Source organism: Hydractinia symbiolongicarpus, chromosome 5, assembly GCF_029227915.1.
Source record: "Hydractinia symbiolongicarpus strain clone_291-10 chromosome 5, HSymV2.1, whole genome shotgun sequence".
NCBI classification, from domain to species: Eukaryota; Metazoa; Cnidaria; class Hydrozoa; order Anthoathecata; family Hydractiniidae; genus Hydractinia; species Hydractinia symbiolongicarpus.
In genome coordinates, this window is record NC_079879.1 from 3347465 (window position 1) to 3367193 (window position 19729).

Consider the following 19729-nt stretch of genomic DNA (forward strand, 5'->3'; position numbering starts at 1 on the left):
TCACTTAGAAAGCAACATATTTTTACTCTTGATATTTTTCTTTTAACCGTGTTTTATGCTGTAGAAGAAAATGGTATTTTTCAAAATATGCAAAAACTTAATGTTTAAAAATGTGTATAAAAAAAAACTCCTTTAATGTGAATAACCCAAATCATTTTAGTATGTGTTAAGGCTCACGTTTTTAAAAAATAGTAAAAAAAGTTTTTGTATACATAAATCACATGAGTATATTCAGCTGTTTGGACAGCAAAAGAAGCTTACTGCCACCTTAACTGAGTTAGTAGATAATAAAATTGTATTCTGTTCTAGTTATTTGCCTGTAAAATATTCTTAGATTGTTCTTGTGTAATATAATACTTTTTCTGCAAACTTACCAAGTCATTTAGAAGCTACTGCAAATGGTTTAAGCAAATATCAGTAGCATTAATACTTTGTACCTGTCACAGGCCAAAATTGGTATTTGTTTTTGACAAAATTTGGCACAGTTAACAAAAAAGTATGCTGAACATATTGGTGCCATCATGATTTTGATTTTTGTCACCTAAATGTCATTTCAGGCCAAAATTTGTCCAAAAATTAAAACTACTTTATTTTCGACAAAAATTGGCACAGTTAATAAAAAAAGTATGCTGAAAATGATGGTCACATCAAAATTTTGATTTTTTGTCAACTAAATGCCGTTTAAGACCATAAACGTTTCAATCGTAAGACTTTCAACCATAAATGATAGGCTGTATTTTTTGTTAGCAATTTCTTTTAAAATGTTAGTTTATTATGACACGTTTCGTTTTGTTTGCGTTTCTTGTAAGATATATTGTCACTTGTGTGCTTTATCTTCAGAGCTTCATGCACCAAATCTCTTCGAATGTTTGGCATGATAACACAACAAATTAACAGGTTGTCATCAAATATTTTGGTAGCGAGCATAAATTCTTAGAGTCCCCAGGGCTTCTTGTTTTATTTGTATTCAGTTGTAATAAATCATACAGAGAAAAAAAAAATATTATGAGTGGTCATGTAATCAGTGAGTTGTTTCAACAAATTGTTCATTCAGAAGAAAGGATTAAGCAAAGATTTGAAGCTTTGAAAAAAGGTAAGAAAGTTGCTTGTTTATCATTTTGGTAACATGTTTCATTTAAAGTTATACTTATAGTATCACTATCACAAGGTCACTCTAATCAGTTAGCTTAGAAATGTGTATGCCATCCCTTCATGAGATTAAATTTCTATAATAGCCTGTCAAGTGACCAGACAAGTTTTTTCAGTGGTACAATTGTGCATACGAGCTCAAAAGTAATGTTGAATCTAAGGAACAGGATTGCTGTTGGTAAAATTTTACCCTAGTCTTTAAAATTTGTACTCTTTTCAACCACTCTTGTATGAAATAAGGCACATTGGCGGACAAGGCTGACCAAGGTTCATTAAGATATTTAATTTTTAATTAAATTTTCCCCTTTATTATATTGACACATAAAGTTGCAGTAAAATGAAAAGTGAAGTTAACGAGGCTCCTACTGTAGGTGTGTTTTGATCAGTTATATGCACGTAATTCAGGGTAAGGACACACTGTGCCTTTAAAGGCAAGTTACATACTTTTACCTCCCAACAGATCAGATTAGAATTGAAATATTTCTGTTCATGCAAAAAGACATTTCCTAAACGCCTAACCCAGAAATTTGTCTGGTATTTACCATTCCAGTTTGTTCCGAGTAACAGTTGAATTGAATTCAGCTTTTGATACTAATACTAGTCAGTGCTAAGGCAAAAAAATATGTAAGTGGAAATTCGACTTACGTAAGGGTTGCCTAATACATGCAGTGATATGGTACAATCATCAGAACTGTGTTTTATTCAGTGAATCAAAACATCCAAGATCATCAAGATAGATTGAGAGAAACTAAATATGAAGTTGAAGCTTTGCAAGGTAGTCTAAGCGTTCTCAATCACAAACTGGTGCAAGAAGAAATTGAATTGAAATGGCTTGCCATGAGGGAAACCATTTTAAAGGGACAAAAAGAAGAATCATGTAGAGAAAATGCAGACTTACGAGAGTTAATAGTGAGGAAACTACTTTTTAATATTTTTTTAGGGTGTGCCAAAAGAACAAAAATATTTTAACAAAGATCTTACAAAAGTGTAGGAAACCTATATGGGGTGTGTTTTTTAAAAAAATTGAGCAAATTTTTTTGAATTCATGAATTCAATTTTAAAGATTTCGTTGAAAACAAATAATCATTGATAATATTTTCAGATAAAATAAAAAAAGTAGTGAAAATTAATCCAAGAAAAGAAAGTACTATTAGCTCAGAAACTTTACTTAGTTGGGATGAAATAAAACAGGTTTAATAAGTCATAGGATATTAAATTAAAAATTCTGTTATAAATTATTTTTTTTTTTTCAGCATGCTCAGGAATTTTTATTCATTTTTCTATCTTTAAATTTCATATCAAGGAGACCTGATTTTCCACACAAGAAACATAGAAATGGATTTTAATTGTATATCTCTACAGCTGGTTTTAAATGCGTGGCCCAGCAATGCATAATTATTTTAAGTCTGTCAACTAATCAATGGATTCTCGCAAGATATAGAAAGATGAATACGTATCATTAAGTCCTAGTTTTTAGTGTATAGTTGTTGCATGATTTATCATTTAGGAAGAGTTAAATCACGAAGGTGAGAATGAGAGGTTAGAAGTTTAGAATTATTTTTGTCTAACTATAGACGTATTTAGCTAATATAGGCCAATGTATCTTAAAGGCTTCTAAAACAGTTTCGTACTCCAAATTTTGTGACAAAGGTATCTACATAGTGAATTTAAACATGCTAAATTCAAAAATAAATGTTTTCAAGTTGTTAACCCCACAGTTTTGAAGAAATTGAGCATCCTATTTGTTTTCTGGCTCTCTGACCGCACTCTCGTTATCTTTAAGATAAGCCCAGACTCCTTAGACGGAAATGCTGTGACTAAATACAAATATTAATTCATAAAAGAAATGATATTCGTACTTTTGAAGAATAATGAATATTCCACTGGATATCGATTAAACTGACAATAGTAGTTGCCTGTTGTCAAAAAACTTCGCCATTTTAACTTTCTCTGAACAAGCTAGGCCACAGAACCTAAACGACGTTTACGTCCTTGGCCCACATACTATTAAGTCTGAAAAATGGACGATTTTTGAATCAGATTGTAACATAACTACAAGTTGTTCGAGATTTTTTAAAAGATTTAGAAATTACAGGTACATGATAAAATTCGATCAACAAACGATTATTTGAAGCAGGAAGCCATTCGTAACCTTAATTTTGCAAGATATTATTGTTTTATTTTGCTTTTGTTTTGGTCAAGATTTTTATTGTTCAGTATTTTTCAATTTCAACTCCTGGTGAGCTTCACGAATTTTTAATCTACTGTTGCATAATACAAACTGGTCTTATTTAGAGAAGCGTTCCTTAAGGAGTGCGACAAATTCTTGAAAGAATTTCCTTTAACTGGGGAGTGTGAAATGCCAGACTTTGAAGGATGTTTGAAAGAAGAATTACGTAAAGTAAAAGAAGAACATGGGCAAATTTTAAAACGTAAGAAATTCAAAGTATGTGACTGAATAACAGATGACAGCGACCTGGAAATCCTACAAAATTTAGATTTTTTAAGCATTACAGAAACACCATGGCATTTGAGGAAAACAGCATACATTAGGAACTACAATTTTCCGCGGAAAATGTTTCGGCGGAAAAACTTTCAGACACAATTTTTTATTTCAGCGGAAAAATTTTCGGACAAATTTATAAAGTCAAAAAATGTTTCGGTAAGTCTTTTGAACGAATTTTAACCAAATTTCAAAGTAATGATTATGGGAAATGACACAAAAGAAGGCTAGAAGCATTTAAAGTGTACATATATTTAATCAAGACCTAAAAAGCGTCTTCAGGATCCAACTTTATAGATAGAGCCTCAGCCAAATGTGAAAATATCGAAAATATTAAATTTAAAAACTGTATTTTTTATTGATTTTCTAATTACCCTATATATAATTTCTATGCACTTTTTTAAAAAAATTAGAAAATCCAAAATTTCCCGACAAAAAAACTTTCAGTAGACCCAAATTTCGGACGGAAATTTTTCGGACAAACAAAAATCCGAAAGTTTATCTGTCCGGAAATTTTCGTTTCTGATGTAGAATTTTATTCATTCTTAGATCCGTCTCCAATAAGCAGGCCAAAAAATATTGGAAATTTTGAAAAAAACGCCTAGTCTCTAATAAAACGCCTGTCTCCAACGCTCCCTTATTTAGTCAAAAATTAATGTTTATTAGAGTTTAACTTGTTTAAGCAGTTTATAGGGAAATAAGGAGAAGAGTTGATTTTTAAGGCTTTCTACTGAATTCAAGATCAGGAGAATTATAAAAACCAGAGAAACATTTTACAATTAACTTTCTAACTAATTCAAGGCATTGCGAACTTGTCCTTTCAATCTGTTTATTTGTAAAAACTTGAATGTTGAACAAGCCTTTTTTAATATTGCTTTTTCATGATCAACCCTGGTTGCCGAATACCAAAACATTGCATGCAAACGAGGTTAGTTTAAATAAAGTTCAGGATGATAAATTGTTTGCTTGCTGTTTTAGTTATCAACAAATGTTGGTTTATAATTTTCATATTGGAAAAGTCGTAGTGTATACAAGTATATAAGGTTATTAGTAGTGGTAGTGTGACAAAAATTATAAATATTTATCCAATTAAGTGTGTATTTATGACAACTTTAATGTTGGTTAGCCAATATAAACATCTTTTCCATTCAAGAAAGTTTACTTTTTTTTTACTGTAAAATCTAGTATGTATACCTAGTTTACTGAATCTTAATGGCTCATATAAGTTAAATAATAATTATTTTCTTAAAAATTAGCTAGTTTTTCATCAGCTAGATATTATATGCACACAGAAATGATATGTTATCCAGTTATAGGTGTTCTTATTATTTTCACACTCCACTACTTGCTTCTTATCTTTTTGTTTAGTTTACATTTATAATAAACATATTTTTGGCTAAACCTAATTTACTTAGTAATCACAAATTGTTTATCAAACTAACTAGATAGATAGCTAAAACCTATTTTCAGAAGGTGAAGACACATTCATGAATTAAACATGCTGCTGTCGTCACGAAAATGTTTTTGTCACAGGTCACAAATTTGCGTCAAACTGGAAAAAATTTAGTAGGCATAGAAGCTTTCTTCTTTAAAAAAATTAAGTTCAAGGTTTTTAAAATTGTTCTTGTTATCTTTCGAATTAACTTGACAGTGCCGAGACTATTCATTAGACCTCTGTTAGCTATTGATAGTGGTCATTTTTAGTCGTAAGGCCATCTGCATATAAAACATTCTTTGCCGGAGTATTTTTTTTCCTGGAAACATGTAATATATGGGAAAAACAATATGTTGCTTAAAACAAATCTTGACCAGTTTATTCATCTACAATTCTCTTAGCTTGTAAAGAAAAATTTATTATTATTTGATCAAAATGAAATAATATGATTTTCTTTATAAAAGGTTTACGATGCTTAAATTTTAAAACTCAAGGGAGGTATAGCAATACAAAATTTTTTATATCAATTCTATCAGATTTATGTCTAAGTGACCCTGTAACAAATTTATACAAATTTTTAGACTTTGTTTTTAGGAACAAATAATAATATAATATAATAGAATATGCCAGTACTCTAACTTACAATAAATACTTTCTTACAGGCCATAATTGTTTAAAAAAGTCAAGGGTACTTTTGAGTAAACATTCTTCTACCTTGGATGATAAAAAAATTTCCCACATTTTGTTTAATGTCAACATGATGAAGAGCACCTTTCGGCCTAATAATCCACTAACCCCAGGATGCTCAGGACAAAAAAATGAAAGATACCCAATAACACCAAAAATTATATGTGTCAATAATCATCCAACACTGGTTTAACCTCTAGCTAGCTAGGTATTAGCCAAGTTGTGTGTGAGTGTAAAATATAAAATCCATAACAATTTTAATAAGCCCTATGGATATCAAATAAATGCCATTTTTTATTTATTTTTTTACCAAACGTTCGTAATTAGCGCTAAACAAAGAATTGTCTCTAAACTAACCTCGTTTTTATGTTACTATGTTTGTTTTGATTGTGTATTCTGCGGAATGGTAATGGATATTAAAATTGGCTTATACCTTCCTTCCCCTGTTTCCTTTTAATGACCGTCTCCAATAAACGTCCACTTAAAAATCTTTACCATAAAATAAACACCCGGGACGTTTATTAGAGCATTTACAGTAGGTTGTTTTCAACTAATATTCAACGAAGGAGTTGATTCAACGCATCAAATATTTGATGCGAACAACAACTTCAACCCTTGTAAGTTGATTGCAAAATTATTTTTAACGCTGAGTATTCCAAATAAAGTATTCCTGAGTATTCCAAAAACACTGGCAAATGGTTGAGTTCTTTGAATTAAATTAGAAAACCGTGTGAATTTTATGGTTGAATACTAAAAATATATTAAAAAAGGATTTTCTCGATTTTTAGGTAACCCTTTCTTTTGTGTTTATAGTTCTGAGCCCTAAATGAAAAAGTTGAGTTTGCATTTTTAGAAGTTGCAGCTATGCAAACACGCGACGAGAAATTGAAGTTACTCGAAGTTGAAAGAGACAGTCTGAACAAAGAAGTTAGTCAACTAAATGACTTGAAAGAGGGTACGTCGAGTTTCTTCTCAAGATTTGTTTAGGTAAACATCTCTTTAAAAGTGTTGGGTGTAGAAAATGTCTATCAACTTTATCTTTACTTTTCATCTCTGCAGTAAACTTATTTTTCGGAATTATAAAAATGTCCCACTTTGGCGGACTCCAGAAATGTACGAGGCATCCCATTGGATGAAATTAAGAGTAAAATTGTACTAAAATAGTGCAATCAGAATTCTCTAAACCATGCAAAGAAATCATCATTTGGTGTAGTGAGTTGTATAGAACGGAGACTGTTTCCACACATGAGGGACAGGAATTGCGCTAATGTAAAAAAAGCAGTAGTAGAGATTCTATGTCTACCAAACTCTTTCAGAGTACCTATTGGCGATAAAAAAGAAGACAATTTTTTGTATTAAACGGTTAACATACAAATGGGATTATTTTTTGCAGCTTTAGTAACAGATTTGTGCAAATTAAAGAAAGAAAAGGAAGAACTGAAAATCGTGAAAGAAAAAGTTGCAAAAAAGTCAACAATGAAACCAGAACTGCATCAGTAAGTTTAATTCTATGCTTTTAAAAAGTTTTTCAATTTATTGTTCTACGCCTTAAGCCGGATGAACTTTAAAATGGGCTCCTTTTTTTGTCGCCGTTTTTACTACCGAGGCTAGTAAAGCACGGAAGGATACCAGTCTAGCGTGGCGTTACGGAAATTACTAGTTTTTGAGTGTTATAACAGAATACTCCGTTGCACAAGGTACAAAAACCCTATTATTTTTACAAATAAATCATATGAAATTATTATTTTATGATAAGTTGATTTCGCTAATACCAAACTAAAACGGTCGTTTGTTATCTTTTAAGTGATCCTAAATTTTACGAAGCTAGATTTTTATTTAAGCTAGATTTTTATTTAAGTTTCAACAAGCTAAAATTAGTTTTAAAAAACGAAATAAATCAAAAATAGTTGTTTATATTGCTTTTTACGTTTCATTTAGGTTTTATAAAACTCATTTGAACTCATTTTTTTACTACTTTTATATTTTTCATTCTTCTTTTGCTGTGCCCCACTTAAAATAATTATTAATCTATATTATAATACCCGTAGACGCCGTAGAAATTCCTGCCGAAAGACGTGGACTAGAAATAAAATAAAATTGTGTTTTTAAAAAACAAAATACACGTTGTCGGAAAAAAAGTTATTTTTTATTTCTTTTTTTTATAGAAGTCAATCTTTTATATATTTGTTTCTAGTATTAATATATTCTACACGTGACAAAGACACATTAAGTAGTGTCGAAATTATGAGAAACAAATATGTTATGAACGACTTTTATAAAAGGAGTCCTAAAAACTTATTGTGCACGATCATTCAAGATAATATACGGCTATAGAAATAGCAATAAGAAGCCTGTTTTTCAGAATGTTGACTGATTTGGAGGATGGAAAGAATGAATGTGCCATGTTGAGTGAGCAGCATCAGACACTAGCAAAAGAGCTTTACCAACTGCAGCAAACTTTTATGAAAAATGAACACAGAGCGAAGCAAAACTCGAACCCCTGGTACATTTCGAAGCAGGTCCAACAGTCAGATAGAACCCCTGAGAAATCACGAATGCAAGATGCAAATCAAGGCAGTTCATCACAAAGAGTGTCAAGGTCGTCCGGGAAAAAGTTATTTAATTATCAAGCTCACAAGAAAGCGAAGCAAATGGATGCAGAGAGACCACTTAGCAATGAAAGTCAAACTAAACTGGATCCATTAGACAGTTTCGATTTTGGTGTAAGCACGTTTTGAATTTTTTTATTCTTCTCTTTTTCCAAAGATTTACTAATCGCCGGAACAGAATAAAATCAATTTTGACAAAGCAGTTTGTTTACTGAAAATTCTCGATTAGGCGCCTACTCTCAAATAAGCGTCCCTCTCGAATTAGCGCACAGGGGACAACCTACCTACCCAGCTTTAAGAAATTAGTCCTATTTTAGTCCTAGATTGCCCCTAGTAACCCACAAAGGAGATGCTATCTCCACCTTTTTTTTTATATTGAGCCTTAAATGGCGGCAATGGCTTCACTATTTTAATTTAAACACTGACGTTAATCTAATATATGGAAGTTGTGACGTAGCGTCAAAGTAACTACTTTGTCGTTGAGCAATTAAGATGTAGTTTCTCGCTTGTTTTAAAGGAAGAAAAGTGCATATCCGCATTGCTCCGTAGATCATCTACAGCATGAAATTTCATGTGAAAATGCTTGTCCATCTTTACGTTTAACCATGGAGATGAAATATTTATATATTTCCATCTCCATGGTTTCACCTAGTTCATATTCCTTGACGTAAAGAAAATTTAACACGAATATTAATAAGCAATCCTCTCGATTTACCGCGTCTTTTGATTTACCGCCACTCTTGGAAAAGCATTGGGTTTTTTCATTGGTTGTAATGTAAAACGCCAATTTTTATTTTTTGTTTCTTTTTGTAGTTGGACGCTGAAGACGATTCATTTTTGGGTTGTGATGTTGAAGGATTTTTTCATTGACGTTGTTTTGAAATTTTCTCTGTAAAAATGTAAATTTTTTGTTTATACAAAAATTAATGTTATTAAAACTAGAAATAAACCTAACATTTTGTTCGTCCATGTTGACTTCGTTCTGTTTATACGTTTATTAATTACTATAGAATGTTTGCCATATAGAAAAGTCATCTTCCAAGAAATTGTCCGAAAACCTGAAGTCAGTATTTGGTACACTGATATCAACTCAGTAAAATGAAATAAATAAGCGAAATTTAACGACCGTCGTAAAGCGCTTAGCGTTACGCGGATCAACAAGTTCTGTATGTGAAGTTACTCACCCCGCCCAGGTTCAAATTCGATAAAAGAGAATTGTTAATACAACATAATAACCCTGAGACATAATGGAATTGAGTCTTTCACAATATAACAAGCACAAAGATGGTTAGTTCTAAGGCTTTATGTATTTATATAAAACACGCTCAACATCATTTGACTTTTCCCGATGATGGAAGAAGGATCTCCCGAAACGTAGCCTACTAAACTTTCATGTTCAAGAAATGATAAACTTTCCACAATAATAATATTATTACTGAATTGATCAATTTTTACTACTAAATTTTGATTGGAAATAACCAATGCTAGCGGGACAAAATGATAAGCCTGGTGGCTGCTGTTACTGCATAGCAGGTTCGTACTTAACCTAATATCCATTTCTTACCCACCATTAACGGAAGACTTTCAAACATAAAACATGTGAGGCTAAAGCAAATCAAAATTTTTCCAACCCCCGGTCTTGTTATTTTTGTACCCGAGCGCATATATCTGCTTTGCTTTTGTTTTGCCAAGATGGTACGCGAGCGGTGTGGAGATGTTGAGATTTATCATCTGAAATTTTTTTGGCTTTATTTCATATCTTCTTTTTTTTCCTGTGTAATTTAGATTGCTTTTATAACTAGCTAGCTCTAGTCCAGTTTTAACCCATCCTTTTTTGGGCTAGCATTTGTTTTTCAGCAAGTAAAAATTTATAATTGAAAAAAAAATTATAAAAAAAAATTAGAGAATTGCTTAGCTAGCTAGCTATCTAGTTTTCCCTACATAATTGCTTCTTTCCGTTTTCCGTGTTTTTGGTTTAAGAATTTAAGTATATAATTTTTAAACTATTACTCTGGGCGCTTATTCAGACTGAACGGTTAGTGCTTCCTTGAAAGTTTGGAGAATAAGCATTCTAATATACAGAGCTATTTGGTGCAGACTCTATAATTGGGTATGTGACACTAGCCATGTAAAATATGCACATTTATCTATCTAGTCATGTAAAATATACACATTTATCTATCTAACATAGATATTCTGCTGGTATTGGCAGAATAAATCCAGTATATACCCATTCTGCCGGTAAAATGAAATTTTTCAAAAATAAATAAAAAATAAAAAATAAAATTTGTTCGCCATTGTAACTAAAACAAAATTCTTTACATTTTGTATTATTTTATTGCCTACGTCATCAAAATTTAAATGAGGAATCATCTTTAATATAAGTCTTTTTTTAAGTTTTATAGCTGGACCAAAACAAAGTTTGTCCACAAAATAATAACTATAGGCTAAATAACAGGTTGAAACAGGTTTAGTTTACACTTTCTGACCTACTCTGCTCGTTAAGAAGTGCTTATATATGCTAGGCTTTGGCTTGAAAGTTTACTGTTGGTAGAATAATATCTTATCTTTTAAACCAGGTTAGTTGGTCGGTACCAGCAGAATATACAGTCTATAAATATACTGTAAACACAACAACAATTTTCTTTGACTTATTTAAATAAACTTTATTTTAAGAATATCAGAAATACCAAATATTTATTTTGCTATTTGCTTCTTGTTTTTGTTAATACATCTGCTATAACTGATGCTTGGTAGAAATCCACTTCAATTTAATCTCTTTCTGATTGATACTCGTCTAAGGGAAGCCATATCAACCATTAACCGTTTGTCTTCCAAGAACTTTGTTGAATGGGCAGCTTCGAACAATGATTTGTTCTCTGTATGACATAAGATGCCTTCTAGATTAGTATTCAACACTTCATTTATCACATTCTTCACCCATATGCATGTATCAATACCATTAACAAGAGCTAGTGTCTCAGCAGCAAGGGTGCTACACGCAACTCTCTTAATCTTCTTAGACTTGTTGTGTTGTGACCACCCATCTTGTGGATATTACAGATTGACCCTTATCTTCTACGGTGGAGAAAACTTTGTTGTCCTCCTAATTGGCCAATTCTTTATACTTTGCATTTAGGATCCCATCTGTAAAAGTTGCTTGAGTCGATAATAGTACTTAACTTCAGTTTCGTTTGTCTCAACAACAGGTTGCCAGTCACTCACACATCTTTTGAAATCTAACCAATTTATTTCACCTGTGTCTTCATTTTAGACATTTAAACAGCTACCATACTGTCTGCCTTCTTTTCCTTTTCTGTTCACTTTTCCTGCTCTGCTGTGGACTAATCCCCTTGTCCATTCACTGTTAGGAGTTAGCTTGTAAGTGATTTTTGACTTCAACTTTGGTATTCCTGGGACTGTTGACGAATTGCTAACATTTTGATTGGTTGTGATTTTATTTGTTGATATCTTGTGTGTTGTTGTTTTATTTATTGAGGCACCGTCTGATGTTGTTTCTTTTGTTGTTGGTAAATTTGTTGTTTTCTCATTTTCTGGTTCTTCTGTATTGTTACTGTCAAAATCATTTGCACCAACACATTCACCAAAAACATCGCGTTCAAGTAGAATGCAATTGTTCACTTGTGTAGTTGTCACTTCAGTACTCCCTTCCGTGTCTTGCGATGGTTTTTGTAAATGCAAAACTTGGTCAAACTTCTGCAAGCGACACATGTGTACTCTAACATAACTTCCACTATGTTTTACAAGGACTTGCTTATTCTCCTGTCCAATTACAGTGCCTGGTCCATGCCATTTTTCACTGTCTTTTCTCTTATAGAAAACTCTATCTCCATTGATATATTGCTCATCATTGTAACACTGAACATTATGCCTCAATGCTCTTCGTATATGCTCAGAAGACTCTGCTGCTATAAAGGCTCTTCGTGATGCATGCATTACAGCAAGGTTATGGGCCACGGTTTTACTTGAAACTATGTCATTATGGAAAATGATCAGTGAGGATGCAGGGATAGTCATGATTTTTACCATAAACAAACTGATTTGATGAAAATTCCGTGTTGCTTGATAAAAATTCTTTCCACTTACAGCCCACAAAAGTGTACGATTGTGTGTACATTTTGTGTCTTCAGTAATTTTTTTCAGCATTTTCTTAATCATACCATTGTGTTGTTCACATAGTCCATTTGACCAAGGACTTTCAGCTGCAGTTTTTGAAAACTCTATGTTAAACTGCTCACACACTGCACACCAAATTTCAAAAATAATATCTGTTATTACATCTTTGTCTTTCGTCTTTGTCAATTTTGCTGATGAAAATCTGGTAAAACCATCTATGATATGGATAAACCATAATGATTGAGAAAGTTGCACAAGATCTAGAGCCACACACTGGTTAAATTCTGATGACATTGGTAAGCCAACAATAGGGCGTGGTCTTGGTTTTCTGTATTTGATGCACACTTTACAAGAGTTTGATACTTCATCGATGACTTTCTTAACTTCACCTCGGTCATTTAATAAGGAATTAGATGTTTTGATGAGAGGTTTTAATTTTTCAGCACTTGGATGGCGAAATTGACGATGAAGTTTGATAATCTCACTTTTTCTTGATTTTGTACTTGCACAAACAAAAGCAACCTGGGGTAACAAGTGGTCATGTCTCTTTTCATCCATCTATATTATGTTGTTGTTCAAAGGTATGCAATAGTGGCCTGTAGTGGTAAATTTTAAAGGATTGAATACTCCAAACATTGTCCCCGAATTGTTGCTAAAATCTAAAACTGCCTCTGCTTTTTTCATGAAAGCTTAACTCAGTAACAAAGGAATTTCGTTTGGGACAATTTCCGTCTTCAGATAAACTTCTTTTGAGCCAATAATTACAGGTAAGAACACTCTTTTCATAGAACAAACTGCTTCACTATCTCCGAATTTAAGTCTTATTTGCTTGGGATGCTCTTCGGGCAATCTATCATTTTGAAGATTATCAATAAAACATTGATACCAAGTATTACCACAAACGGTCTTTGTGCAACCACAGTCTAAAACTGCACATGACAGGGTTTCACCGACCAGAGATTGCATTTCATCTTCTCTGAGTTTTGCAAAAAAAGTAACCTTGGAAAGACTGTCATCTTTTCTAACATCCTCAGGTTCCTGGTTCTCATAAGAGTGTGGACAGTTTGAAGCCCAGTGATATATAGATTGGCAAATATTGCATCTTGATGGACTTCCAAATTGATCGGGTGGATTCATTCTTTTATTGTTGGGTGTGGTTTTTCTTCCTGCATATCTCTGATTTGAAGCAGCTGCAGGTCTTCCTCTTCTAAACCTTGAGCGTTGATATCCCCCTCTTTGAGTGACGTAATTTGCTCAATTGTATCTGCACTTGCCTGAAGAACTGGTTCTATCTTTACTTCAGTATTTGTTCCTAATGAAGCCACAGTATCCCCAAATATTTTCTTTAACTGCTCTACCATTGCATCATACTGTAGTTCATTTAAAGTTGCTCTTGCTAACTGTTGCTGCTCAGGTGTAAAGTTGGTACTTTGTAGAACTCGATATGCCAACACTCCATCAGGAAGTACCATATGATGTCCTTGGATTTTATGGTACAACCGTTCAAACTGTATAAGATAGTTATTCATACTCATCTCAGGCGGTCATTTACATTTTTCAAAGGTTTCATAAGCTATGTAAGCAGTTTGATTCTCATCTTTTAAATATATTTTGTCCAATCTGTCAGTAATGGCTTTTACTCCAGTTGCTGCACTTATCTTTTCAATGTCTAATTCTAGAACTGATTCTTTAGCTTTTCCTCTTAAGCCCATGAATATAGCTGGCCCTTGTTTTTTTGCCTTTAATTCTGTCAGTGCTTGCCATATTTGCACTTCTTTTTTCCAATCGTTGTAACTCGTCTCATTGTCTAATGATGGTGGGGGAACCAACTTTTTGACATTTCACTTTTATTCTTCTGCTACCATTGCTAACAAGATCAACACATTTGACAAATTTCAGTGTGAAACAAAAAGCTGTCATCAAAAGGCAACAATAAGGCTATCAGGACTAAAAGTATTCTTCAAGAACAATCTCCTGCTTGTTATTCTGGGCTTGAAGCAAATTATGCAACCTCATTTCAATGGCTTTTTTTAATAGTAATATTAGTATTTTGTATAATTTTGTTTTACAGGATACGAAATAGAGAATGCATTGCTTGTGTTTAGGATCAAAGCAAATAGTTTTTTGACAACTCTTTATATATAATATTTTTGTTGTCTATCCTTTTGTCATTGTTTTATATCATTACTGTGATTAAGTCTTTTTTGTTTTTAAATCAGGAAAAAGTGATATGGCTTTTCAATATTGTTTCTCTTCTGTATTTTGTACTTTTTAACATTAATAATTTATGGTTTAGAAGTGTTAAATTATTAGTAGTTATGAAAGAATCAATTCAAAGCAAGTCCGAATAATATTTCAACAATGGCTTCAAGCCGAAGTAGTACTGTTTTAACCTCAACACGAGCAAGATCTGCATTAAATACAGGACAGAAAAGTCAAAAATATGCAACAAAGACAACACCCCGGGCATCAACTGCTTCGGAACGAAGCTCTCAGAATAAGAAGCCTTCTAATCGGTTGAATCCAAAAACTGTTGACCCTGTAAGTGACATTCTTTTTGTCCATTTTGACATTTTATTTACCCACCGTAGCTCAGTTGTTGGAGCGTACTCATGTCATTGTATTGGGTGATGTAGCAAGATGTGTAAGCTTGACTAGATTATTCTTCAGTTCAACTCCAAGTGGTTACATTTAAGATGTAACCAATATTTATAGATGTTTATGTGGATTGGATATATGGCTTTAAGATAAAAGATAGTAGACAGAGACACAGGACATATGTAAACAAATATGGTAACGTTAGATGTATGACGACAGGATTAAAATATGAACGACAAAACTGTTCAGTGAAATTGTCAGTTAGCTTTTCTTTAAATTTGAAAGAATGTATTTGTTTTAATAAACATTTTCTACTTCAATTTGTATGATATGTGAGTTTTTAATCCAAAGTGTGTAAAATTCAAAAATTGTTTGTTTAATTATTCTCTTAAAATGTCCAAATATGACATTTAATGTATAATATTTCTTGTTACAGTTTAACAAAAAAGGATCAAAGTCAGTGTTTGCATCTGCATATAGTAAAGATGGGATTCCATGCCGGTATGTTTTTTTAGTTGTGAAGGATTCAAAATTTGGGATAGCATATCATTAAGATAAATTAGTATATTATGAATGCAAGGAAGACAATTTGTTTTGTTGTTTTTAGCGAAAATGAATTTTTTGGGTTTGGTGTGATATGGTTATGTTTTTTATTCTGATAGGGTTATTCTGTTTACCCAAATTAGCAAGATATGCTGGCTTCTTTATTTGTCCACTTATTTAAGAAGGGCTTACCCTAATAAAAGATTAACAAAGCCAAATGTTGATGTCGGTGTTGATATTTCCCACCTTTATCAGTATCCTTACCTTGACTTTAATATCATCCATTCACATACAGTCGACTGACTGTTTATTTTATTTCATGTAAGACATTTTATTTTATGTAAAAATGTTTGTTTAAACTTTTTAGTCTTGTTCATGGTTCAGTGAAGCATAAAATTCAATGGACAGTTCCACTTGAAGATCTAAATTATGACCCCCTCCTTATCACGTTCGCTGAGGTACAATGATATTATCAACTTTGATGTGAAAATATTTTGGTTATATATATTTTGTTTTGATAATCATTCTTAACAGCAAATAAGCAATGGCTTTATAATAATTTTAAGCTTACTATGAATTCGTGCATACAAAGGGTGCTTTTGAAAGCAAGCTGTCAAAGTTTAGCAATGTTTAACCTATAAACTGACCTGTGACACCGATGTTTTCAGCAAGATGTCCTAAAACAAACAAAATGGCAAAGTTAAGGAAAAAAAACTGCTTATATTTGTATATTGATAACTGGAGAATAAAATATCTAAATCTTCACAATAACCTATATTAACAGTTCGATAACGAGATATGGCGATAAGCATCTTACGGTCATGTTTTAATGAAATACATGGAGGACAGTAAAATTCTTGAATTTGGGTGATTTAGGTTAATATTCACGTGCTAGACGTAATGGTTGTAACTTTATTGATATAAGGACTGAAGTCTTTATTGATTGCTGTTCACATCTCCAATTAATTCATTGCTGTTCACATCTCCAATTAATTCATTGCTGTTCACATCTCCAATTAATTCATTGCTTTTCACATCTCCAATTTAATTCATTGCTGTTCACATCTCCAATTAATTCATTCCTGTTCACATCTCCAATTAATTCATTGATGTTCACATCTCCAATTAATTTTCGACATTATGTACTTGATAATTTTTTTTACGTTTTTTACTGTTTTTTGCATAGGGGTTAAGAGAAACAATACATCCATATGCTTTCGTTGCAAACGAAGGATTTGTTCAAATGTTGATGGTTGATGATGCAGAAGAGAGAACACTACCCGTGCTCTCAAGATTGATAACTCCTATAAAAATGGCATTGGTATGATAAACATTTGTTCTCTATTCTTGTGTTGTTGTGTTTTACACCGTTTGGCCTCTTTTTTTAGACATGTTCTCCATAAACTGTATCTTTAAAAACTTTAAAACATTTATCTCTAAAGGTTATAGGATAAAAGGTTAAAAGATAAAAAATACAAAAACAAATGAAGCAGTTACAAAATAATTCTAGTAACGCTAAAAGTATAAACTGCATGCGTTTAACAAATAAGTTACACTTTTAGATGTCTGCCGATGGCGAGTGCTTTTTGTCGACAATGAATGCGCTTGTGGAGCTTAGCAATGTTGTCACATCCGCGTTAAATCCTCACCTCAAGAACTTGTTACCTCAGGTAGAATTTTGATACCAAATTTGGTGCATAAACTGTGCTTCATTTAAATATTAGATTATTTTTTAATTTTCATGGCTACCGTAAAATATACACTGTGAATTTTGTGTGACGAAATTTTTGTTTATTTTTATGTAGTTGCAAAAGTTCATAATCGCAATGTTGTATAGCTTACAAGCATTTAGAAAAAGCAAAATGTTATGAAACAATAGAGAGCTTTTATGTATAAATTAGACAACCCTTGTTTTAACACTAAGGAAAATGCATGTTAGTTTTTCTCGAATTTACAATTTTCAATTTCCTGTCATTAACGCCTACAAAATCTAAATATTCCGGTCCTGAGATCTACACGCAATACATCGTTTAATAGATCACAATAGGTAAACAGTTTTATTTCAGATGATTTCAGTTAGGCGCTTCCTACAACAAGCCGGGGGTATACGTTCCTATAAATGATTAGTATATTGCTTTATTAACGTTTAATGTGTAGTGACGTGGCGAAGGAAGAAATCGCTGCAAAAACCGCGTCGAAAATATGTTATGATCTTTTATATTAAAAAGTAACAAAAACTGTAAATTTTTTCGCAATCGGGTATTAGTTATATTGTCGGTCACCCTTCTAGATGGTGTACTGTGTATGTCTGGAATCATAAACTCCATAATTAATCTAATTAGAGTAGGACAAAATTTATTAGTGAATAATAGTAAAGGTAGTAAATTTATCAGAAGTTGTCCCTAAAAGAATTAACGCCATTTTTGCGATTTGATGTTATTTTACCCCCGTTTTTTTAGATTTCAAGACGAATGAGTAGTAAACAGACAAAAGAATGCATCTTGGTTAGTTTGCAGAAAATTGAATGCAACGGTGGCTCGGTAAGTTTTCGTAAATATAAAAAATATAAACAAATGCATAAGTAAATAAATTAATTGATTGATTGAAAAGTTGGTCATAACATACTAATGTCAGTGTTTGAACCGTTTGTAGAGGATTGAGTTTCAGAATTTTCCATTTCTCACCTCTGAAGTTTTAGAATAGCTTTTCTTCTTAAGCCAGGCGATGGTGTCTCCTGGCTACTAGTTTGAGCCGGTTCATTTACCTCTCGTATTCTCTCTTCACCGAATCTTTCATCGAAAAACACTCTTTGCAAGTGAACAACTTCTGTAACAACAATCGTTTTGAGTTGTTTGTTGTAATGCAGAATAACGATCGGATGTAGTAAGCAAGACGAGTAACAAAGCCATTGTAAAGTTTTGACAACCTTGTAACTAATCTCATCGAAATATATCGTCTCGATATTCCAGTTTAAAATACAGAACATGTAAACAATATACGGAATCCATGTTATTAACACGACTTGAAATAATCTGAACGCGCATTTTGCATACTGTAAGTCCTTTAGTACGTTTCTACGTCGATGTTTCCCATACACTCCAATACTTCTTATATACTTCGAGGTTAGCCTGAGGTACGATATGTTAAGACCAGCCAAGACGATAAGTGGCAGAAGCATAACGAAGACTACGTAAAAATACATGAACTCTTTCTTAATATGTTGGTAGCTTATACACAGCGTGTTGTTTGTCGTTGAGATGACAATGAATGTCAGGAAGGCGACGACGCCTGATGAAGACCAGACGAGAAAGATAGTCATGTGAGGATTTAGGTAACTTTTGTTGTCTCGTGTTTCGTCGGGGTCGCTGCAGTGACGTCTTAATTGAATATAACTTTCCAACACCATGATGGTTATGAAGGACATAGTAGCTGTCCGCCAGAATGAATGCAAAGTGAGAAAACTGCTACAGATGCCGTCCCCCAACAACCATGCATCTCCTTGACCGTGAAACGGAGAAAGAAGCGCACCGACAAGTACACCTGTAAGAGATATGTTCATTGATATTTTGGAGCAAGTTGTTATGGATCCTTTCACGTAGAACCCAGCTATAAACACGATCAAATTGATAATTGCCAGAATAACACCGAGTGTGGTAAACGCCACGATTTCGATGATGTGAGCGGATTCTGGTAAATCACTTGTGTTGTTCATATTTGGTGAATTCAAACGAAAATATTCTTAAGATTTTTATCTTTTTAAATACACTTTGCTTTATATTTCATCACCGTTCTTCCACAACACGTTTCTCCGCCATGTTTTTTACACTTTTATTCTGTTGTCAAGCAAATATATTTAAGCGTTGCAACGTTATTTTAATTTTTTATCTTTTTTTGAGATCCAAAATTTCAATTATTTATATTTTCTTCATGTTTTATGATTTATTAATTTATTTTCTCTTTAAATATTCTTAGTGATATATCAGAATGTGATTATAACGCTGAATTAGCATGACAAGACAAAACTTCATGCAGGATCAATTTTATCTATATTTATTATTTTTTGTTTAC

The 19729-nt window shown here is 32.5% G+C and overlaps 2 protein-coding genes across 4 annotated transcripts in view; both read left to right on the forward strand.

The window, feature by feature from the left end:
• Positions 1 to 510: 510 nt before the first annotated feature.
• LOC130644212 (golgin subfamily A member 6-like protein 4) lies at positions 511 to 9906 on the forward strand. Its single transcript, XM_057449725.1, has 8 exons — positions 511 to 1093; positions 1856 to 2058; positions 2657 to 2688; positions 3445 to 3581; positions 6628 to 6729; positions 7168 to 7270; positions 8137 to 8497; positions 9197 to 9906. Exons 1-8 carry the CDS (start codon positions 1006 to 1008, stop codon positions 9251 to 9253), a joined length of 1083 nt encoding a protein of 360 aa, XP_057305708.1. The 5' UTR covers positions 511 to 1005; the 3' UTR covers positions 9254 to 9906.
• Positions 9907 to 14793: 4887 nt separating this feature from the next.
• Positions 14794 to 19729, forward strand: part of LOC130644222 (PACRG-like protein) — a 31777-nt gene continuing 26841 nt past the window's right edge. For 2 of the 3 annotated variants that reach the window (XM_057449738.1, XM_057449740.1), the window contains exons 1-6: positions 14794 to 15061; positions 15555 to 15619; positions 16029 to 16119; positions 16848 to 16982; positions 17224 to 17331; positions 18121 to 18201. In XM_057449738.1, coding sequence (XP_057305721.1) covers positions 14882 to 15061; positions 15555 to 15619; positions 16029 to 16119; positions 16848 to 16982; positions 17224 to 17331; positions 18121 to 18201 — 660 coding nt within the window. In that variant the 5' untranslated portion in view covers positions 14794 to 14881. The remainder of the gene's footprint in view (positions 15062 to 15554; positions 15620 to 16028; positions 16120 to 16847; positions 16983 to 17223; positions 17332 to 18120; positions 18202 to 19729) is intronic. The other variant, XM_057449739.1, reaches the window with a different exon arrangement.

Bases quoted from the DNA above. Each gene is read 5' to 3' on its own strand.
- LOC130644212 (XM_057449725.1), top strand. From the start codon at position 1,006: ATGAGTGGTCATGTAATCAGTGAGTTGTTTCAACAAATTGTTCATTCA. The intron at 2,059-2,656 runs GTGAGGAAACTA...TTTATCATTTAG, and splicing joins CAGACTTACGAGAGTTAATA to GAAGAGTTAAATCACGAAGG. The intron at 2,689-3,444 runs GTTAGAAGTTTA...GGTCTTATTTAG, and splicing joins CACGAAGGTGAGAATGAGAG to AGAAGCGTTCCTTAAGGAGT.